Source organism: Ambystoma mexicanum, chromosome 11 (genome assembly GCF_040938575.1).
Source record: "Ambystoma mexicanum isolate Mex_15411 chromosome 11, UKY_AmexF1_1, whole genome shotgun sequence".
Lineage (NCBI taxonomy): Eukaryota > Metazoa > Chordata > Amphibia > Caudata > Ambystomatidae > Ambystoma > Ambystoma mexicanum.
In genome coordinates this window covers 865264979-865288243 of record NC_090934.1, presented here as the reverse complement: position 1 = coordinate 865288243, position 23265 = coordinate 865264979, and the positions used below count along the sequence as shown (strand labels likewise).

The window sequence follows — 23265 nt, the reverse complement described above, 5'->3', positions numbered from 1 at the left end:
ACCAGAGTAAACACAAAACAGGATGGCCACTTGTGTCAGTGTAAATTAACCACAGGAAGGCAGGGGATGCGAATTACCATAGGTGTGCTCAGACCATGATATCTTGCACCCCCACAATCAAAAGACATGTGGATGTCCAGGGATGGGTTAGATGGTGCATCTACATTGGTTGGGACCAGATTAAACATACAGCAGGGTGACCACGTGCGCTACTGTGAGTTAACCCCAGGGAGGTAGGGAATGCAAATTACCATAGTTGTGTTCAGGCCATGATATCTTGCACCCCCCCACAATCAAAAGGCATGGGGGTCTCCAGGGAGGGGTTGGATGGTGCATCTACATTGATTGGGACCAGAGTAAACATAAAACAGGATGACCATTTGCACTAGTGTGAATAGCCCCAAGAGAAATAGGGGATGCAAATTACCACAGGTGCATTCAGGCCATGATATCTTGCACCCCCCACAATCAAAAGGTATGGGGGTGTTCCGGGAGGGGGTAGATGGTGCCTCTACATTGGTTGGGACCAGATTAAACATACAGCCGGATGACCCCGTGCGCTAGTGTGAGTTAACCCCAGGGAGGTAGGGGAAGCGAACTACCAGAAGTGCATTCAGGCCATGAAATCTTGCACCCCCCACAATCAAAAGGTATGGGGGTGTCCAGGGAGGGGTTAGATGGTGCATCTACATTGATTGGGACCAGATTAAACATTAAACAGGATGACCACTTGCACTAGTGTGAATAGCCCCAAGAGAAATAGGGGATGCAAATTACCATAGGTGCATTCAGGCCATGATATCTTGCACCCCCCACAATCAAAAGGTATGGGGGTGTTCCGGGAGGGGCTAATGGGATGCCTCTATATTGGTTAGGACCAGAGTAAACATAAAACAGGATGACCACTTGCGCTAGTGTGAATTACCCCAAGAGAAATAGGGGATGCAAATTACCATAGGTGCATTCAGGCCATGATATCTTGCACCCCCCACAATCAAAAGGTATGGGGGTGTTCCGGGAGGGGGTAGATGGTGCCTCTACATTTGTTGGGACCAGATTAAACATAAAACAGGATGACCACTTGCGCTAGTGTGAATAGCCCCAAGAGAAATAGGGGATGCAAATTACCATAGGTGCATTCAGGCCATGATATCTTGCACCCCCCACAATCAAAAGGCATGGTGGTCTCCAGGGAGGGGTTAGATGGTGCATCTACATTGGTTGGGACCAGATTAAACATAAAACAGGATGACCACTTGCGTCAGTGTGAGTTAACCCCAGGGAGGTAGGGGATGCAAACTACCATAGGTGCATTCAGGCCATGATATCTTGCACCCCCCACAATCGAAAGGTATGGGGGTGTTCCGGGAGGGGTTAGGGGACACCTCTACATTGGTTAGGACCAGAGTAAACATAAACCAGGATGACCACTTGCGCTAGTGTCAATAGCCCCAAGAGAAATAGGGGATGCAAATTACCATAGGTGCATTCAGGCCATGATATCTTGCACCCCCCACAATCAAAAGGCATAGGGGTCTCCAGGGAGGGGCTAGGGGACACCTCTATATTGGTTAGGACCAGATTAAACATACAGCAGGATGAACATGTGCGCTAGTGTGAGTTAACCCCAGGGAGGTAGGGGATGCGAACTACCATAGGTGTATTCAGGCCATGACATCTTGCACCCCCCACAATCAAAAGGTATGGGGGTGTCCTGTCCAGAGCGAGGTTAGATGGTGCCTCTACTTCGTTTGGGACCAGATTAAACATAAAACAGGATGACCACTTTTGTTAGTGTGAGCTAACCCCAGGGAGGCAGGGGATGCAAAATGACCATAAGTGCATTCAGGCCATGATATCTTGCACCCCCACAATCAAAGGGTATGGAGGTAATCAGGGAAGGGCTAGGTGGTGCCTCTACATCATTTGGGACCAGAGTAAACATAAAACAGGATGTGTGTTACAGGTTTTGTGAATTACCATAGTTGCGTTCAGGCCATGATATCATGCACCCCAACAATGAAAAGGTATGGGGGTGTCAAGGGAGGAGGTAGGTGATGCCGATACATTGGTAGGGACCAGATTAAACGTTAAACAGGATGACGACTTGTGTCATTGTGAGTTAACCCCAGGGAGACAGGGGATGCGAATTACCATAATACATGTAGGGGGGCTGATGGTGTCTCTCCCAGCATATATATATGAGGTGAAAATGGGGTTGAAATAAAAAAGTCAACATTTTGGGGGTCATAGTAATTGGGGCACAGTAATCACATAGATCCGTCTTGGAAGCAGACACAGAATTGATAGTTGTAGCTGTAAGGGGAAGGGGATCTTTCAGTTGGAAATGCCCCATTGTAGTGTGTGATGGCTGAATGCATGAATGCCGAAGAACAGCGCTGCTGAGGAAAAAAGGAAAGGAATTACAAAGGGCCTCATTACACGGAAGGCGGTAATGGTTAACGGCCACCGTTAATGGTAACGGTGGCCGTTAACCATTACCGCCTTACTACGAGGTTCCTTAGCGGGTTGGTTTTTAACGCCTGCTTTTTGCAGGCGTTAAAAACCAACCCGCTAAGGGACCTCGGAGCTAATTACGGCACCGCAAAATTGCGGTGCCGTAATTAGCGCCTTCCCCATTCCCATAGAGCCCTATGGGGCAGAAATGGGAATCGGGAAGGGCAATGGCGGAAGGGGGATTTACCGTCCCACCAACCTTGGAATTGGGCGGTAAATCCCCTTTCCGCCAAGGCGGTGCTGGTATTTTGGTTCATGGCGTCGCTATTAGCGCCATGGCTCACCGCCTTCCGTGTAATGAGGCCCAAAGACTCTCACTAGTCTGCATTTCATCCCCATACAAACAGCCCAAACTTTAGGTAGGGGGCTTGAGCCTCATTAACCCAGTGGTGTTGTATCCATAACATAGCGCAGCCCATACCAGTCACTTGCAGCAGTGTGTGATAATGTGCACAGTTTACCAAGCCGGGGGTGAACAGGGAGCTTAACACCAATTACGTAAAATACTGTTGACTTCCCTTCCCAATAACACATGCTGAAGGGAGACCCTACCGTGCACCCCCCTGCATTATGACAGAGTTGTGTGACTGAGCCCAACCTCCCCCTTTATCCTTAAGAGAGACTCCTGCAGTGATTCCTGGTGCTTTGATGTTGGAATCAAATATAGAAAGGTTAATTATGCCATAAAAAATGTTTAAGCGCCCCATCTACTGTAACAGTACAAACTTTCTTATTATTATACCATTTAAAATAATAACATGTGCGCCCTATCTGCTGTCACAGCACAACCTTTCTTATTTTGGCTGTAGTGTGATGTTGGAATAAAATACAGAACTGTAACAGTACAACCTTTCTTATGATACCATTTAAAATAATAACATGTACGCAAATGTACAACTGAGCGAATGCTAGGCTCCCAGACTTTGCACAGTATTATAAAAAAAAAAACATGGGAAGCCGTATATTATACCATACTGTATGATATGCGGCTTCCCATGACAGAGTGAAGGCCCTGAAACAACGCCCACCTGGTAGCTCTGGCCAATCCCTCAATAGAGATGTTGGAGGGCGGGCTATGACATTAGCTTTTCATTTCGGGCTGCATGTATGGCTGTAGCCATCAAGTGGGCGTGACTCCGAAGATTGCCGAACACTGCCTTCCACAAGCTACCATGGAGGCAGGATAGCATACAACACCTGTAATCTCAGCTCGTCCCCGTTACCCGCCTCCCAGGTCAGCCGTGTAGTGGGAGGAGTCACCCCTTCTCCGTGCCCCCTCCCAGCAGCGCTGGGCTCGGGGATATCCCCCTCCGCCTATGGCGAGCACAGGCCTACAGCTCCTCACCTGTGTAGCCTGTGCGAGGCGCTAAAGTTCTCGGAGCGAGAGATGCAGATGGTCCTTGGGTGCTCGGGAACTTGCGGCTCCCCTGGCATGGCTGTCATTGGTATGATGGGGTAGGGCCCGCTGCTCAGCCAGGCTCAGGAGCCTCCTGCCACGCTATAGGCTAACCTCCTCAGAGAGGGGCTGGGCCGTGACAACAGAGCTCAGGCGACCAATCGGAGGGCATGATCTTCTTCCCGCCTCTTCTGCATATAATACCACGGAGATGGTGCCCATCACAGCAGCCTGGCACCGAACACCTCGGCGCGCCGATTCTGCCTGCACTCCCAAAATCTCCCTCACCTTCCATTTTACCACATTTCTGTCCGGGTTGGCTACATTTAGAGCAGTGCTTGTGGAACGATGGTTTACCACTTTATGAATTGTTAAAATATCTCACAATGTCTTCTCTTCACTTTAAATATATATATTACAGTCGTATTGGTGGCAATTAATTGACTCATGTACACGATGCTCTAAAGCATTCATAAGGGGCAATGCACTCGATAGAGGGCTCCAGGTGGCTTGGTCCTCCTGGCCCGACTTGGCCCACTCCTTAACTTATTAACCTGGGAGAAGCAGCATTGCATTGATGTGCCACGACACTGGCTGGTTCAGGAGGGTGCGCCAGTAGTCGGTTTATTCGGGGCTTTAAGTGGGCTGGGGCCGGCCGGGGCTGTGACCCGGCAGGCTCCGATATCTCGTTTTGAGGCGGAGCCCTGCCGTGGCCCACTAATCTCTCCTGGCAGCCCCGGCCACTACACAAAAAGTTTTTTTTTCTATAGCCTGGTGTGATGTTGTCCGTGTGCTACCCTTTACTGAGTGCTTGTGGGTGATCTCTCTCCTGTTAAATGGACTGTCTTTAACCTCTTATTATTTGAAATTGAACTGGGCGTGATGTCTGTTTAAGTGAAAAGCACACTGTGCCTTGTTGCGTGCATACTATTAGGCAGTTCAACTATGAGTGATGTCTTCTTGCTAAAGCAGGGTTTTCCAACTCCAGGCCTCATAGGTTGGAAACACGTTAGATTTTCAGGATACCACTTATTACTTACTATTCATGAGATACATTTGCATACAATGATTCTAAATGTATGCATTTTTTTTCGCATGAATATTAATGAGGGTTATCCTGAAAATCTGTGAGGTTTATGGCCCTTGAGGCCTGGAGTTGGACAACTCTGCATGAAAGGTATGCTGTCTCTTGCTTGTATGTACATCATCCATAACACCAAACTAGATGCCTGCAAACGACGACTGAGCAGCTAACACACATGTAAAACCCAGTGTATGTATTTGTCACGTGCAGAAGCCCGCAGGCATCAGGGCGCACACAAAGACTAATGACAGATATGAAGCACAGGACAAGCAGAGGCAAGGTGGCCTAGGATAGTGCTGTATATGTGAACAACACGTCTTGAGACTTTTATGAAATTGGCGTGAGTTGGATTCTTGTTGAAGGTTCAGAGGCGGGGTGTTCCATGTTTTCGGGGGCAAAGTGACAAAGGATCTTCTGTTGCCCACAGCGCGTCTTTCTTTAGGACAAGTGTAGGATTAAAGACATCTCAAATTAGCACGTCAGATCGAGATGTTAAACCAGCTCTTTTCATCACATTGCATTCTGGTACTTCTACATCTCGATTTATAGCTTGAAGCTAAAACTACATTTACTATGCAAGCAACCAAATAAGGCCTGCTTAAAGTAAGTGCATGAACATCTCCGCCTTTGCACCCTAACGCAATGGCTTTGTTTCTGCATATTATTAAAACATAGTGCAAATATGCAACACTGGGTTAGTCCTTTGACCCCAGAGCCATTCCGCGCAACTGTTTGGATATTTCCAGGAATAAAAGGGGCCTGGAAAAAAGAGGTGTCAGTGGCATGTAGTTATCTGTCGAATTCGCCCCCCCTCCCTGCTGACACAAAACTACAAACCTATCACACGATCAATGTGCACATAAAAAGTGAGCTAAACCCGTGAAGGGTAGTCTGTGGATGGAACGTTTAAAAGCTGTCCCTTCCATGTCTATCGGGAGCCAGGACAGGGACTGCAGTGCATGAGTAATGCTAGAAGATATTGTCAAACAAAGGAGGCCTGGCGGCATGATTTTTAAGCGCTTATCATCTTCTGAAGGACCACTTTGAAGATCCTCCTTCTCTTTCCTACCAGCTACTGTATGGAGCTCAGTGTCCAGGTACCTCACACAGAGGACGATCACCTAGTCTTTGGAAAAATCTCTTAAAACCTGGATTTTCCCTACAGTGCTGGCCCCTGGTCAGCCAGTGCCCTGTGTAAGATTTTTCAGTGTGCCCTAGCCCCACCCTCCACAACATTCTGACAGCACTGTTCAGGGGCGGCCCGAGTGCTTTTCAATGCTTTTTTGGCAGCACGATTAGTGATGCATCAGGAAACCCTCAGCGAGGAGTCCTGGGTCCATCACTAATCACACCAACCCACCACAAATGCAGAAAAGCAGAACTGAGCCCCCTGCTGTACTTGTAAAATGTGTTGAAGGGCTGCATCCGGCGCGGCGTGATTGTTTAATAGGCGCTGGGCCAGACTGATACTTAAGTTTACATGACACTGAGCTGGAGGAAAGGCGCCCTTTATTTGCTGCGCCGGGGGCGGGGGTTGCCCTTGTGCGACCGCGCACCTTGAGCCAGCGCTGGTTCACTCGAGCAAAACAGACAACCTAGAATGCCACCCTTCAAAGATCACGCCTATCACAACTTTCAACCTGTAGCCGCCCCAGGCTGAGACTAGAAGACCCATCAGAGCCACTCAAATGAACCAAAATGGTCCTCCAACACCCAAAGGATGGATTTTAAGTAATCTCAGGGCTTTTGATTATCAAATGTAGGCAGTGTGGTTTGTGACCCCTCCAAAGTGTGTTGCCCCTTTAAGGGAATGGGTCCCTCCCCTGTGTATTGCCCTTTTAACATGGCCCAAGGTAATGAAAGGAGCCCCTGCAGGCACGTGCACCAGAACGGCTGTAGACTCCCAAATGACTGGTCCGTCTCTCTCATTCAGGCCTGCAGGCCCACACCGTGTGAGCATGGGCCTGCAGGCCATGATGCAGTGGGACCCTCGAGTAAGCAAGGTGACAGGGGTCTGCATGGTCAAGGGTAAGGCCTGCCCTGCCCCCACTTAAGACCGGGTGTCCCCAGGCAACCCTCTAAGGTGCTGATGAGACATAGCACCCCGGGGGCCTGCTGGATGCCCATAGCAGGCCCCCATATAACAGGCAGTGGCTGTCTAACATCCACTTCAGATGACTGAGAAATATAGAGAAAAGGAAAATACGCAGGGATGACCTAGAGTCGGAGCTGGCCTGGCCCACCAGGACACCGGGACTTTCCCCAGTAGGGGGCATAGGGCCTCTTTTCTTGCTTGGGAAGGATACATAATTATGAGTGAATTCGTTACTACACTGGCTGTGGCAGGTGATTTCCTTTCTGCCTGGGGCCCGGCGCGCGCCTGCACCTTTTGTGAGGGGCGCCACCTGGGGAACGAACTGCATGTGCCCTGCAGCTCTAGGTTGTCTGCTGTGCGGGATATGATGAGCAGGTGCACTGCAGCGCGTGCCAGAGGGAGAGCTGACAGGTCAGCCACACTCCACGCACCTCGCACCTGCAGGACACAACGGTAAGGACGATCTCCTCTCCTCACCTGTCTCTTTAGGGTGTTGTATGTTTTCAATCTTTTGCTCTGTCTCTTGTCTATCTTTCTCCTTGTGGCACCTACAGATTGCATACTATATCTTTGTGTATAATCCCAGACTGCCCAGCCCCTGCCTGGCATCCCATGGCACAGCAGGTGCCCTGGAGCATGACTTTCTTCTGGCTCCTATCTTCTCCTGTCAGTTTAAAGCCAGTTGCTCACATAGCACAGCTCGAAGCCAAGACAATGGGTTCATTCCATCATGTTCTCCAGTCCTTGCGACCTTGTCTTCTCATAAAAGGTATAACTGTAATGTCAGCGCCTGGCACATAGTGCACGCTGTGGTGCTCTCCTAAAAAGTCCTGCCCCTCCCGAAGGGATGACCCGTCTGGGTGCAGGGTCCATTTGGCATTCGGGCAGCCTTCAATACCTGCCAAACCCCACTGGGCCCTTGCTAATTTATAGACCCTTGCGCATGCTCGCCACAGTGCCTGAATCTGAGGTGTGCCTGCTTCTAAGCGCTCCCGTGTTCAGCAATAACTCGAGCGGAGACACACAGAGGCTCCGGGACACGGAAGGCTGGCTTAGCTGCTCCGGGTTTACTGTCCGAAATGTGTGTAGAGGCGAACACTGCACGTCTTTGGAACACACCGCACAGCATAAGGCCAAACTCAAGGGAGAGTGAGCCTGAACATTTTATAGAGGCGCCATGTTATTGCCTCCATTAACTTGCCACATTACATGGGTCTCCTGATTTTGGACACGGGTTTCGTGATGTAGCACAATAATGTTTCCGTTTGGAATGCGCGTTATGTTAAATACAGTTCAGCTTGCACGCGACGAGATAATGTAACGTGCTGTGAAGCCCACATAACACACGAACGAACACAGTGTACACTGGCCAGGCTAGGTCCAAAATAGCCACGGACATATACAAAATGCCGCCCACATTCATAAATTACATTTTCTTTTTTGTGGTTGAGGGGTAATTCTTTGTCGTACAACGAACGGTGAATTTTAAAGCAGGTTGAGTCCTTAAAAACAGTAAAACATGCCAGGTACACACATTGTGCAGCATGCCCCGCACATCATAGGCTGACCTGTCAGGATATCCCTTTGGGCATTTAACTATGGGTTTGGGTGGGGTTTAGTAACAATTACCACTGAGGGTGGGGAGTCCGGTTCATGGCGTCGAGGGCATCCCCGCTCAACTGGTGATCCAGGCATCATTTCTCCACTAATACTGTGCCCACCCCCTGCCAGGGATGGCGTGGACAGTAGGGAAGTCGGAGATTTTTCTGGTATGCCTCTGCACCCTCGGCCTCCTGTGTGGTTACCAATTTAATTGTGCACCTTTTCTCGCAAGTAAAGGGTTGGACTTGCTGACAGGTTTTAATATGGGGCCACTTTGAACATTATTTGCAGGGCCACTTTTGCTTCCCAGTCCATACGTGACTAGAGTTTAAACAAAGGTGAGAACGATGCACCGCCGGTGGTGACCGCCCCCAGCCCAGCAGTTCCCCATTCTCTTCCACCCCAAAGCGGCGCCCCCCAGTCGCTCTCACCAGTGCAGCCTGTGGGAAGCTGAGAAGCCCATGGAGGCAGAGACGGCCGTGCTCCTGACCCGGCGCCCAGGGGTCATCCCAACGTCGATGCCGGGGCTCTTGTCTGTGGTGTAGTTTGCCACTTTCCCGCTGGCGGTGTCCGACATGTCTGCGAAGTGGGCCGCTTTGGAGGCTTAGCTTCAGGACAGGGCACCTTAAGTATCATCCCACTCCCCCCCGCACCCCCCCTACCCAACCGATCATGTGCCAGTCCCGAGTGGCAGTGCTTTACGCTTCTGGATCCACCATGTCCAGGATTATTCCATGAAAGGGGGGAGAGAAGACTTGTAGGGGGGTGGGGTGGGGCTAGGGCATTTCAGCAGCTGACATCACGCGTGGACCGTGACACAAGACGCTTCCTGCCTCTTCTGATCCAAGACACTGTACAGTGCCCCGCCCCTCCCCAACCGAGACTTTTGCTCATGGTGGAAAGAGGATGTTAAAGGGTTACATGCTCAGCCGTACGCACTACGTAGTCTGTCACGGGTGAGCTAGGACTGCATGTGTGAGTCTCTTTCCTGGTACGTCAGTCTGGGGGCAAGAAAAGCGGCTGGGGACAAGAAAGGGGCTACACATGACTGGGGTGAAATAAGGGGTTAAGAGGGTCTAGGGCAAACAAGGGGGATAAAAGGGTCTGAAAGGGTCAACAAAAGGGGCTAAAAAGGGGCTAAAGGGTGCTGGAGCAAGGAAAGGGAATGGGGAATGGGGTGTAGGAACAACAAAGGTGTTTTGGGGAGAGCGTGGGGGCTGGGGCAGGGAAAACGGGATGGTAGCATTTCAGGGAGGGGGGGAAGCGCTTGGGAAGGGGAGCGAGCCAGAGGAGCACAACCAAGCTGCCTACCAGCTCTTTGTGCTCACTTACCTTTTCAATTCGCCGCCAGCTGCTGCACGGTCCCACCAAGCAGCACTACTGTCCTGTGCAGGCAATCGCCGGAAGTCAGGCGGATGCGCGATTTGTAAACTTTATTTTTCTAAAGTTTTTCCTTATGGGGCAGGCACATACCCTAGAGGAGGGTCAGGCCAGATCCCAAGCTGTGACCGAGGCCCGCCTCAGCCCCATCGGGCTCACCCACCTCTAGTGAGGTGGGAGCCTGTGGGTGTAGTTTGGTTATTTACCCACCCACTGACTGCCCGGCCATACTGGGCCCTGTGCCCTTTCCCATTGTTAGGGAGAATTCTCTGTTTAGGCTGAATTTCCTAACCTAGTGAGTAACCTTGCAGCTTTGCTGGATTTCTGGAGTTTGTTTTTTACCATCCTGCCAAGAGTGAGACTCTTTTCCTCCCACTCTTGGACATGAATGTGGTTGATTCCTGTGAATGTCAATGTGTTCTATGGGCTATGGGGTCTTTTACTCCATAGGGTCTCATGTGTTTTACTATGTGTGTTACACCGCACCCTCGGTGCGGTAACTCTGGGGCGTCCAAGAGGACCCCCGCCAAAGATTCCATACCCTGGGACTGACTACTGTCTCCCAGGGCATGTAAAGTCACCATTGGCTTTACTCGACCTAAATTTACTAACGGAACTAGTACAAACCATCCTATTGTGGACGTACTAGTAGGGGTAATTCGATTACCCCTGGGTCTGTTATTCGAGGGGGCACTGTCCCGTCCCCCCTCGTCGAGTTTTGGCTGGTGGCAGTGGAAACTACTTGTTATATTCGACCCCGAATATAACTCTATGGGATTCTTCCCATTATTGGAGGCTAATACTTTTTCCCGTTAGTCTCTAACATACCGCCGGCTTATTTGTCTTAAATAAATCTACCGGTCGGTATTTTCTGCCAGAACTCGGTTTTTAAAATGACGTCTGTGTTCACCTCTAACTCCGAACCAAAGTTTGAGCCCTTTGTTCCACTTTTGGCGGGCTTCGACACAGAGGCCCTCCAGAGTGGTGCCATTCTTTCTGGGTACCACAGGAGGTGTGGGAGGGGGTTTAGGCACCCTGGACTGAGTTGCCTTGCCAACTCAAGTTGCACTCTGGTGTGATTGGCCCAAGTGGTGAGCCACCCCGCTCACCACTTAGCGTGTTTTGATTGACAGCTAGGCTGAATGAATGGGGGTTTGCTGCATAAAAGCAGGGCTTTTGGGACTGGATCTTCAGAAGTCACCACAGGACCTAAGAATCGGACGAGGGTAAAGCTGAGCCGACTTGCAACGACGACACCTCCGGTGGAGCCCTGCTGAACCGACTCACCACTTCCCAACGACAGAGATCTCCCTGCTGGAGAGTCTTCTCCCCCTGACTGGTGGGAACAACCAGTGCCTTTGCTTTCTCTTCGCTTCCAGGGTGTAGTGGTCGAATTGCCCGTGCTGAGCACCCTGGCAACCGGATAGCCACTAGCCCATATCGCGACCAAAAGGTGGTGCCTTGTGACGGAGCACTCCGCAGCTGGTCTCTTCCCTGGTGGTGCAACGATCTTCAACTTTCCTTCGACGACGAGATCATCTTATCTCTTGGCAAAGCCCTGACTTGCATCCACCACCAGGAACAACTGCCCCCGCCGGAGCTGTCTCTTCACTTACAAGGTACCGTGTCCGCCTGGCTTCCCTTGTGACGGTTAGCTTGAGGTGTCTTAAATCCTTACCTTTCCATTGGGTCGCCTCCTGACCTTCTTAACTTTTTGTTCTAAACTGGTCCAACCTTTCTGTGACAATTTGCTATAAAGACTCGAAGTGTGTTTCCACTGTGATACTTGTTGGGACATATCGCCTTGCCCCTCTCCGAGTGGGCTTGGCCTCTGAACTTTGTGATCCACAGTAGACCCTGCCTTGCGGGCCTTGCATTTGCTTCGAAAAAGTGTTGGTACCAAGTTGGTTTCATACCCTGCCTTTTCTCTCCCGTTCTAACGAATATTAGAGTGCCATCTAGGTTAAAGCATTCACCTCTGTCTGCAAATAAGTGGTGCCGTTGAACCTAGACTTGTCGAAATATTGTTAGGGGATTGATATACTTATAGTAATTGGCACTAATACGGCAAACAACTTCAATTACAGTGTGTTTTCATAGATGTGTCCTTAAAATAAATAATTATATATCTTTACACCCAAGCTCTGTTCCGTGTCTGCTTGTTCTACGGTGTAAATTGCCCTATCTTGTATACTCCACATACTGACTAACTTTTCTTGAGAGAGGTCCGACTGCTCAGCCACAGCTACCAGGTGAACCTGTGTAGTACAGACTGCTACCAAGTGGGTTTACTGCCAAACACATGTAAGCCTAAATCTTTTGCAGTGGTCCCAGAGGGAACTGCACAGGTTTCTGCTTAACACTGGTGTACAGCGGTGGGATTTGTATCGAGTATACAGTTTAGAGTGCTTTTCAACACTTTAGGATAACTAACCACAAAGCTTAGCACTAAAAAGCAACTTTCAAAAACATGTCTACGATGGAAGTTTACAGCCAAGAGTCCTTGTCAGGCAAAAGTACTGAGAGTTTGAGAGCTCTCTGTAGACAAAGGAATCTTTCTGTAAGAGGCAAGAAAGTAGAACTGATAGCGAGACTGCTGGAAAACCAAAGTTTGGGTACTGGTTCAGAGGAACCAACTTCTCCAGCGAATGTAGAAAACAGTGATGGTATTGATCTGAATCAAAGTCTTGATAATGAGTCAGAAGAGGAAAGTGAACCTAATGAAGTTAGCCACTCTGAGCCTCTGTCTGCCTTACCTACTGTACCTACGGGGCCCATACCAGGTCCCACATGTAACCCTGCTTATTTTGAACTTGTGCCCAAGCGGAAGTGCCCGCCTGTTACTCCTGGGAGACTATCTCTGTTGTGTATCGAGGACGCTGCTGATTTCGTTTACGGACTGTGATTGGCCGGCAAGAGAACCCGTCCCCTGTGCACGCAGCCAAAGCTTTAAAACATTTGGTGCACGCGCTCTAGCGCGTACGCCCGAGCGGAAGTGCCCGCCTGAAGTGCCTGCCTGTTACGCCTGGGAGACTCTCTGTTGTGTATCGAGGACGCTGCTGATTTCGTTTACGGACTGTGATTGGCCAGCAAGAGGTGGGCTGCTGGTACCAGTGGGATCTACACAAGCCATGTATAGACTTTCATGGCATTGGGTATTGATTGTAGTGTCTTTTTACTTGCAGAATCCGCCCCCTGTGCACGTAGCCAACGCTTTAAAACATTTGGCGCACGCGCCATAGCGGAAGTGCCCGCCTGAAGTGCCTGCCTGTTACGCCTGTTGGGCGGCGATAGGCGGCCTTCTGACTATTGTTCACAACGCCAATAATAAGCTAAGTACATTGTTGGGGACGCCAGGGGGCTACTGCGGACATACTTGAATGGGGAGCATAACTTTTGCATGGAAAATTATATTGGGGATTTGAATTGCCTGTAATCACTTGAGAGGTCTGAGACGGGAAGCCTTTCCTTTACGCTAATGTCGAGGAGACGTAACAGCTTTGAGTATGTGTATAATCGGCCCCCAGTGAATGGCCGGGAACTAAGAACAGCGAACGCATTAGGGGTAAGAATGTATGACGATATATTATCGGCACCGCTGGTCTTCACGCCGGTAAAAAATACGTTTCGAATGGCAATGAACATGCCGTTGTCGCCATGGCCTCCTGAACCCAGTGATTCACTGTTACTGGAGGGGGCAGCAATGGCTCATTCGTCTATGCTGTCAATGAGAGGAAAAGTGTCTAGTAAACAGGAGGTTGCATCAAGCTCCTCTTTATTTGACAATATTCCTGAGGAAAACATAAGCAATGCCCCAATATCCTCCTTTTTAAACACACCACTTGACTTCTTTTCAGTGGATAATGATTTGCAGAACTTGTCTCAGCCCCCACACGAGATCTCCCACTCACATGCTTCGGTAAACATGGAATTAGAACGGGACCAGAACACAAGGATAGCTGACACTCTAACTCAAATTCTACAGGAACTAAAAATTCACTCGAGAGGCTTTACTGAGCTGAGGATATTAACTGAGCACCAAATAGTGCAAGCTAAATTAAGCTCAGAAATAATGGAATCCCTCCCTATAAAATTGACTACGCATCTTCTTGCCTTGGGGATGATAACGGCAAATCCCGTTGAAAATGCCTCAGAGACTAACATGGGGGAATTGAGTGGTAGGGGGTTGACATCTTCTCCCCCGATAATAGCTCCGAATTTATCGGAGAATCCATCCCTACAAAAACTGAAGGGCAGAGGGGAGGGCATAAAGGGTAAAACAGAACAAAAAAAGAAAAACACTACTGAAAGCAAGAAAAATAACAAAAAAGGCTCCATCTCGTACGCTAACAGTCAAAATCAAAAATTTGCAAAACATACATGGATAAACTTCATCAGGAAGGAGGTGGATCAAGTATTGATTGCAAATTTGGAAGGGAGCGACTTCCTTAGTACCCAGAGCAAAGAGTACTCTACTCCCGCCAATTCTCTATCTGAAGAAATGTCTCATAAATGGAGTATGAGCAATAAGGGAGAGCCGCCTAATGTTAAGATTCCTGGTTGCCCCCTAGCGGAGAGGCAGGGGAAGGCGGGAGTAAGTGCACCTCAAATCATGCCCTAGAAGGAAATTTACAGTCTCTTCAACAAACCCAAAGACACCCCAGAAATGTCCAATCCTACTGTGGGGGCGGATGATCAGGTAGCAATAGCAGGTAATAATCTAGAGGGAGCCCGAGCACTCAAGAATGAGGTTGATCCGAGGCTGAGGGATAAGCCGCCCGCACAAGAGGCAAATATGGCAGGTGGAGCGGCTGGGATAAAGGAAATGGAGGCTATACCCAAATCAGCCATTGGGGTCCTGCTAAAGCCGACAGGGAGCAAAGAAGATACGACAACAATGGAGGTACATCGGAAACCAGTATTAGGGATACCTCAGACTGGTATGGGAATCATTCCCTCCACGTTGCAGGAGGATTTGGCGCTCATAATCAGCAGGGCGGTGGAAGGTACGCTGATGACTAGATTCAATTCTGACTCGAACCCTAGAGTACCGGGCGTGGGGGGTTCAGCAGAGGATAGGCCTATGTCCTACCCAAGACGGGAAAAGGAGAAGTTAGATCTGGAAATAGTGGAACCGTCAGTGGAGGAACAAGCCAGTACATCCCCTTCAGATGGAAATAGGGGGGAGATGGTAGTGCCCCAGGGTGTGCAAAATGCACCTTCCCTACCAAGTCAAGCACAGACAGTCCCATTGAGGGCACAGGCTGCAGGGTATTCCCCGGATGCTCGGGAATCGGCAACAAACCCATTCGTAGGGAGCGGAGGGAATAACTCTAGATCACATAAACACTATATGGAGACGGATCTGAGGGATGTAGTTTGGAGGAAACCATGCTACATGGATTTCCCAAGTGTACTACTGTACCCTCTATTTGATTGTGGTAATCAACCTGCACTAAATAGGAACAGAATTTTAACCCTCATTAACGATATTCCATCTTTGGCGGAATTGTTGTGCTTGGATATTAAGAGAGTGGATTTTATACACCCGTATTGTTATGATCATGTAAGGGTTGTGTTCCACTCTCAGTTGGTCTTTCATAAATTACTAGCTGAATTAGATCAATTTAACAGAAGGGGGTATGATGTTCTGATCTTCAGCGATGGATCAAAGGTTCCTCCTGATAGTGAAATAAAAGATGTCTATACCTCTATATCCTGGTGGATCTTTTCAAAAAAGGGGTCCAGAAAGTGTACCGGAACAGGAAACAAGTTGGCGATGGTTGGCACCGAGTCTACGAGACTCGATCTCCAAACTCCAATCGCTCAAACAACACTATTAGGGACAGAAAACATCCTTTCACTGATTTGTTGGAATTCACGAGGGCATTCCTATCTTTCCTCTTCCATCGAATTGGGCTGTAAACTAAAGTCTAAACATATAATCTGCATCCAGGAGTCCTGGATGACGTCTATGGAACAATTTGATGGCTTTGAATGTGTACATCTTCTAGCCACAAAAGGTTTAGTGGGTCGTCCCTCTGGTGGTATTATTACTGCAATCAAGCTCAATTGTGGGATGGTGGTAAAAGAACTGTATAGAGAGCCCCCTTTTGCTTTGGGTACTTTAATAGAAATCCAAAACAACCCATTGCTGCCATACATTTTAGTATGGAATGTCTACTGGACTCCTGGATTTGATTTGTATGCTCTGTTGCTGAAAATTGAGATAACCGTGGAGAATTGTGTGGTAAGCTTTCCAGGGGTCAAACTTATGTTAATGGGTGACTTAAATACGAACATGAAGTCCCTGATGTCTGACCCAAAGGGAACTCTCACGGTGCCCTCCAATGTCTCAATAGATCGCCAGAGTAGAGGTGTGTCGAATTTTTGCGCATCAGACAAGAAATTTGATTATAAACTGTGGAATTGGTATTTTAAATCATGGGGTCTGAGATCTGTGCATCAACAGCAAAGGTGTGATGCAGATTATATAACCTGGTTTGCGGGGAATAAGGTCTCAGCAATTGATTACATTTATATTTCGTAAGCGTTGTTTAATTCAATTGTGCATTTTGAAATATGCAGGACAGTAATGAGTGATCATGGTATGCTTGAGCTCGACTTGTATGTTGTGAGAGGAGTGGGAACTCAAGTCAGGAAGCATCGGGATCTGGCACCAAATTCTAGGGGGAATAGAATCATTTGGCATGAGGGAAATGTTGAAGCATGTAATAGGCTGTTTAGAAATGTTTTTTCCAGGTCATCCTTTGAAGATAACTGTGAGAGTTTCTCGCACGCAAATGTAGGACTGCATCTAAAACATTTAATAGATGAATCGGTGAAAAGACCTCGGAATACAAATGCAACCAAGCTACATGTTCATAAATATGACACAACAGTGAGGCAAGCTAGAATTATACTCCGCAGATTATTAAGGAAATTAAAACTTTTGCAAATCCCAGCCGCCTCCAAAGAAGAAGGGGGGAGATATTTGAAACAACAATACAAAAACTGGTTGCGGGGATATAAGTTCAAATTATATCAGGCAGACAATGAAGAGCTGCTGCGGGCTTTAACACATAATTTAGCACGCCAATTTTGGCGATTGATTAATAGATCGCTGTCACTGAACCAGGATTGCACCCTTAATCCTATAAACGAACAGATCTGGGCAAACCACATAACTAATTTGTATGCAAAAAGAGATCAGGGCACAGGTTTGATAAAATCCTTAAATAGTCTCCAATGGAAATGTAATTTCTCATATAGGGAAATAAGGAGGAGAATCACTTTATCTAGCCCTTCCAGGACGGCTGGCCCAAATGGTATATCCAATCAATTGTTGAAAGGGGATCCGGACACGTGGCCCAAGGCATTGGAAATCTTGTTTAGGGATGTTGAGCGATCCAAATCCATGCCTCAAACGTGGAACATGTCTTTCATAGTGCCCATATACAAGAAGGGGGACAGATTGCTTCCATCGAACTACAGACCCATTGCACTTTTAGACGCAGATTTGCAAATCTTCGCTAGCCTTGTACTGCAGCAAATTGAAGCTTGGATCTCCGGAAACAATATTCTTTGTTCGAACCAATTCGGCTTCAGGAAAAAGTGTGGCACAATGGATGGGGGCCTCCTTATAAATTTGCTACAAGAGATGGGTTGGAAAAAGGGTTCCTTACCAGTTTACCTGACCAGTATGGACCTCTCATTAGCGTTTGATCGCGTGAATCGTGGACATCTACGGGCAAAACTCCAGAGTTTGGGTATGCCATCGGAGATTCTGGCAATCCTAATTCATCTCCATGAAGGATCCTGTGTCCGGATCAGACTAAACAATGATGGCCTCCTTTCTGCCCCAATAAAAACCTTTAACGGCTTAAGGCCGGGATGCATTTTTGCTCCCACTTTATATAATTTGTACACTACAGACATAGGACCATCTTTGGAAAAGGCTGCATTAGTACAACCTGCAGTTGAAGGCAATAAAATGTGTTGGTCCTCGTATGCGGACGATTATTTACTATTTGACAGGACCCAGGTGGGCTTACTTTGCTAACTGCCCTTCTAACTTATATGACGGAAAATGGTCTAGCGGTGAATGCTTTGAAATCAAGCGTGGTATGCTTCACTCAACATAGAAAATATTGTTAAAAAACCTGGTTTTTAGACAAACAGAAGCTGGAAATTAAACACAGTATAATTTATTTGGGCTTGTCCGTAAATGATACACCTGAGAGAGCACTTATCTTTAACCACTATATGATGAAAGCTAAAGTCTGTTCCCTCCAAATGCGAATAGTAGACCAAAAGTTTGGGGATTTTTCATCCTTACCGCTACTGAAATACTATAAACTTAAAACTATTCCGAAAATCACTTATGGCATCGAATTCTCTTTTATTCAGGGTAAAATGAACTTAAATAAACTGGAATCGTTTCTGCTGCGGAAAATGGTATGGTGCATTCCTAATTGTGTGCCCCTACTGGCTATAAGATACGAATTTGGATTACAGTCTTTAAAAAGCATTATCGAATGGAAATGTTTGATGTTATTCTGAAATATCGTAAGCAACAATGGAGACACCCTATATAATGCTATGTCCACTTTACTGATCAAAGGCATAACAAAATCTGTTTTCATGGAAAAACTGGTAGAAATATGCAAACATCTACTGGAGAAAGTAGGGGCAACAGTGAGCTCTCTTCTCCTCAATCCAAAAAAAGTTAAATTATTGCTTAGAAATTGTGATTGGGGGACCACTGTGGAGAAACTTAGTCAGTATAAATTGTACGGTCATATGGTGTCATTTTATAAGGGCGCGGGCGTTCCGGAACCGTATCTCTACTCATTCCCTCAGAAATCATGGAGAAACTTCTTTATGAGATTCCGTTTTAATGTGCTCTTAACAGGAGAAATTATGCTAATCAGAACCAAGGGGGCTGAGTCGGTAGCAGCTTGTAGATTTTGCAGAATAGTTGACATTAGTGAGTCACTAAGACATCTTTTAATTGATTGTCCCGCGTTGCTACAGGAAAGGCAACGATATTTTAATCGTTTTGTGTTTGACACCTCAAAAGTTGACCTCAAATTATTCTGGAAACGTATGTTGTTTGATAACAAAATTCCTCTGCAATTGGCGGTTGTTCGTTTCCTAAAGTTGGTATGTAATTTGGTATAAGGTTGAGTCAAATACAAAAGTGTTTTAAAGCATATGGAAACCATTTTTCATTATTTATGCAAATGTGATGAAATGCTCTGAACTGTTATTTCTTTCAAAATAGGAATGCAAATTGGTATAAGATTGAGTTAAATGCAGAACAGTTTTTAGTATTTGGTAAACGCAATAGGGGATTGTTCTTGTTAATTCTGTCCCTTTTTTATCTTTTTTTTTTCTTTGTGATTGTGAATGTAAATGTGATGAAATGTACTGTTTGTAAAGGTTTCTTTGAAACTATACACAAATAAAATAAAAAAATAAAATAAAAATTTTGAACTTGAAAAAATGAAGCTCGAATTAGAGTACAAGCGTTTTTTAGCCCAATCTGAAAGAAACCAAGAGCTAGAGTTCAGACGAATGAATGACCAAGCTGAGCAGAAGCAAGCTGAGTTAAGACTCAGAGAAATAGAACTTAATCATGAGTTAGAGATGAAAAAGTTGTCTGTGGAAAATGCTTCTCTCTCCTCTGGTTACTCTAGAAGTTCCAGTTCCAAAAGACCCCGGATGCCTAAGGAATTAGTGAGTATGTATGAACCTAGATTGGATGTGTTGGATTGGTTGAAAATGTTTGAATATAATCATGGGCTCCAGGACATCACAGGGAATGAGTTACTTCCCTGGTTGTTCTCTAGGCTTCCCCCTGTTGTAACTGATGTGGTAATGGAGTTGGGGGAGGTGGATAAGAAGGATTACGAAAGTGTGAAACTAGCTTTGATAGATAGGTTCAGGAAGACCCCTTCCCAGTATCTTAAGAGGTTTAGAACCCTCAAAAAGCATGATGGTACCCCTTGGGCTACCTGGGTGAGTGAAGGGTTAAAAAACGTAGATGGATGGATTAAGGGTTACAAAGTGAACACTTATGAGGGTATGAAGAATCTTTTTATGTTGGAGCCTATTTATGATGCCTCTTCTCCTGAGCTCAGACAGCACTTGGCTGACTCGAAGGAATTGGATTCCAGGAAGCTAGCTAAGGCTGCTGACTTGTGGGTTGCCAACAGGGCTACTCATAAGGATTCTGGGGCAACTCAGAAGAAGGATGAGGGAAAATAGCCAAAAAAAGACTCAAAAGAGAATTCTAATAACTCAAATTCCAAAGAGGGCCCCAAACAAAACTATAAGGGTAAGCCACAAGGAAAACCACAGCAGAATAGTGTACCTTCTGGTGCCAAACCGGAGGGAGGCCAGAACAAGCCACCATTCCAGGAAGCATTCTGTAAATGCTTTGTTTGTGGCTCGACTGACCATGTGAAAGGAGATCCCAGATGCAAGGGTAAACCTTCAGGGGTCCAGCTTGTCTCCTTAGCCTTCGCTCCAGAGGAGGAAGTCCAAATGGCAAGTGGAAACTTTCTACTACTGGCTGATGAACCCACTGGAGTCTCAGACAGTGTTTCTTTAGTGTCTCTGGGTTTGTGGGAACAACAGAATTTAGATGTCTATTGCTAGGGAGAATTATCTATTTAGGCTGAATTTCCTAACCTAGTGAGTCCCCCAGCAGCTTTGCTGGATTTCTGGAGTTTCTTTTTTTCCATCCTGCCAAGAGTGAGACTCTTTCTCCCACTCTTGGACATGAATGTGGTTAATTTCTTTGAATGTCAATGTGTTCTATGGGCTATGGGGTCTTTTACTCCATAGGGTCTCATATGTTTTGCTATGTGTGTTACACCGCACCCTCCGTGCCGTAACACTGGGGTGTCCTAGAGGATCCCCACCATAGACTCCATACCCTGGGACTGACTACTGTCTCCCAGGGCATGTATAGTCACCATTGGCTTTACTAGACCTAAATTTACTAACAGAACTAGTACAAACCATCCTATTGTGGAAGTACTGGTAGGGGTAATTCGATTACCCCTGGGTCTGTTACTCGAGGGGGCACTGTCCCGTTCCCCCTCGTCGAGTTTTGGCTGGTGGCAGTGCAAACTACTTGTTATATTCAACCCCGAATATAATTCTATGGGATTCTTCCCATTGTTGGGGACTAATACTTTTTCCCGTTAGTCTCTAACATACCGCCGGTTTATTTGTCTTAAATAAATCTATCGGTTGGTATTTTCTGCCAGAACTCGGTTTTTAAAATGGCGTCTGTGTTCGTCTCTGTAACTCCGAACCAAAGGTTGAGCCCTTTGTTCCACTTTTGGCGGGCTTCTGCACAGAAGCCCTCCAAAGTGGTGCCATTCTGTCTGGTACCACATGGGGTGTGGGAGGGGGTTTAGGCACCCTGGACTGAGTTGCCTTGCCAACTCAAGTCGCACTCTGGTGTGATTGGCCCAAGTGGTGAGCCACCCCGCTCACCACTTAGCGTGTTTTGATTGACAGCTAGGCTGAATGAATGGGGGTTTGCTGCATAAAAGCAGGGCTTTTGGGACTGGATCTTCAGAAGTCGCCACAGGACCTAAGAATCCGACGAGGGTAAAGCTGAGCCGACCTGCAACGACGACACCTCCGGTGGAGCCCTGTTGAACCGACTCACCACTTCCCAACGACAGAGGAGATCTCCCCGCCGGAGAGTCTTCTTCCCCTGACTGGTGGGCACAACCAGTCCCCTTTGCTTTTTCTTCGTTCCAGGACGTAGTGGTCGAATTGCCCGTGCTGAGCACCCCGGCAACCGGATAGCCACTAACCACTGTACCACGAACAAAAGGTGGTGCCTTGTGACGGAGCACTCCGCGGCTGGTCTCTTCCCTGGTGGTGCAACGATCTTCAACTTTCCTTCGACGACGAGAGCATCTCATCTCTTGGCAAAGCCCCGACCTGCATCCACCACCAGGAACAACTGCCCCCGCCGGCGCTGTCTCTCCACATACAAGGTACCGTGTCTGCCTGGCTTCCCTTGTGACGGTTAGCGTGAGGTGTCTTAATCCTTGCCTCTCCATTGGGTCGCCTCCAAGCCTTAACTTTTTGTTCTGAACTGGTCCAATCTTTCTGTGACAATTTGCGACCAAGACTCGAAGGCCATTTCCACTGGGATACTTTTGGGACATAGCGCCTTGCCTCTCTCCGAGTGGGCCTGGCCTCTGAAGTTTGTGATCCACAGTAGACCCTGCCTTGCGGGCCTTGAATTTGCTTCGAAAAAGTGTTGGTACCGAGTTGGTTTCATACTCTGCCTTTTCTCTCCCGTTCTAACGAATATTAGAGTGCCATCTAGGTTAAAGCATTCACCTCTGTCTGCAAATAAGTGGTGCCGTTGAACCTAGACTTGTCGAAATATTGTTAGGGGATTGATATACTTATAGTAATTGTAATTGAAGTTGTTTGCCGTATTAGTGCCAGTGTGTTTTCATAGATGTGTCCTTAAAATAAATAATTATATATCTTTACACCCAAGCTCTGTTCCGTGTCTGCTTGTTCTACGGTGTAAATTGCCCTATCTTGTATACTCCACATACTGCCTAACTTTTCTTGAGAGAGGTCTGACTGCTCAGCCACAGCTACCAGGTGAACCTGTGTGGTACAGACTGCTACCAAGTGGGTTTACTGCCAAACACCTGTAAGCCTAAATCTTTTGCAGTGGTCCCAGAGGGAACTGCACAGGTTTCTGCTTAACACCCATATACTACTGTCCCCAATAGAGGTGGCCTTGGTGGGGGGGGGAGCCGGGCGACCGCCAGGGGCGCCACACACCCCAGGGCGCCTTTTGCCCCCGCCACGCCAGCTCGGAGGAGTCTTTCAAGGGCTCCCCTGAGCTGGTGTTGTGGGAGAAGGCGCAGCAGGTGGCCTTTTACTGTAAATTGTGCCCGCGGCAGGGGTGTGCATTTAAATGCGCCCCTCTGCCGCGGGCACTTTTCACAAGAAAAGGCACCATTAGCCCCTCACCACGCCAGCTCCGGGGAGTCTTTCAAGGGCTCATCACCAGTGACCATACCCCGCAGGCAGCCCACACCACAAGAGACCCCCCCCACCACCCGTGACCATACCACAAAGGCAGCCTACACCACAAGGGATCACCCGTGACCATACCCTGCAGGCAGC

At 47.7% G+C, this 23265-nt stretch overlaps 1 protein-coding gene across 2 annotated transcripts in view; it reads right to left on the bottom strand.

Moving 5' to 3' along the window:
- LOC138503848 (6-pyruvoyl tetrahydrobiopterin synthase-like) overlaps positions 1-9398 on the bottom strand; it is a 101742-nt gene extending 92344 nt beyond the window's left edge. The window contains exon 1 of one of the 2 annotated variants that reach the window (XM_069623905.1): positions 9126-9398. In XM_069623905.1, the coding sequence (XP_069480006.1) occupies positions 9126-9271 (146 nt within the window). In that variant the 5' untranslated portion in view covers positions 9272-9398. Of the gene's footprint in view, positions 1-3862; positions 4034-9125 lie in introns of those variants that run through there. The other variant, XM_069623906.1, reaches the window with a different exon arrangement.
- Between the last annotated feature and the right edge of the window lie 13867 nt (positions 9399-23265).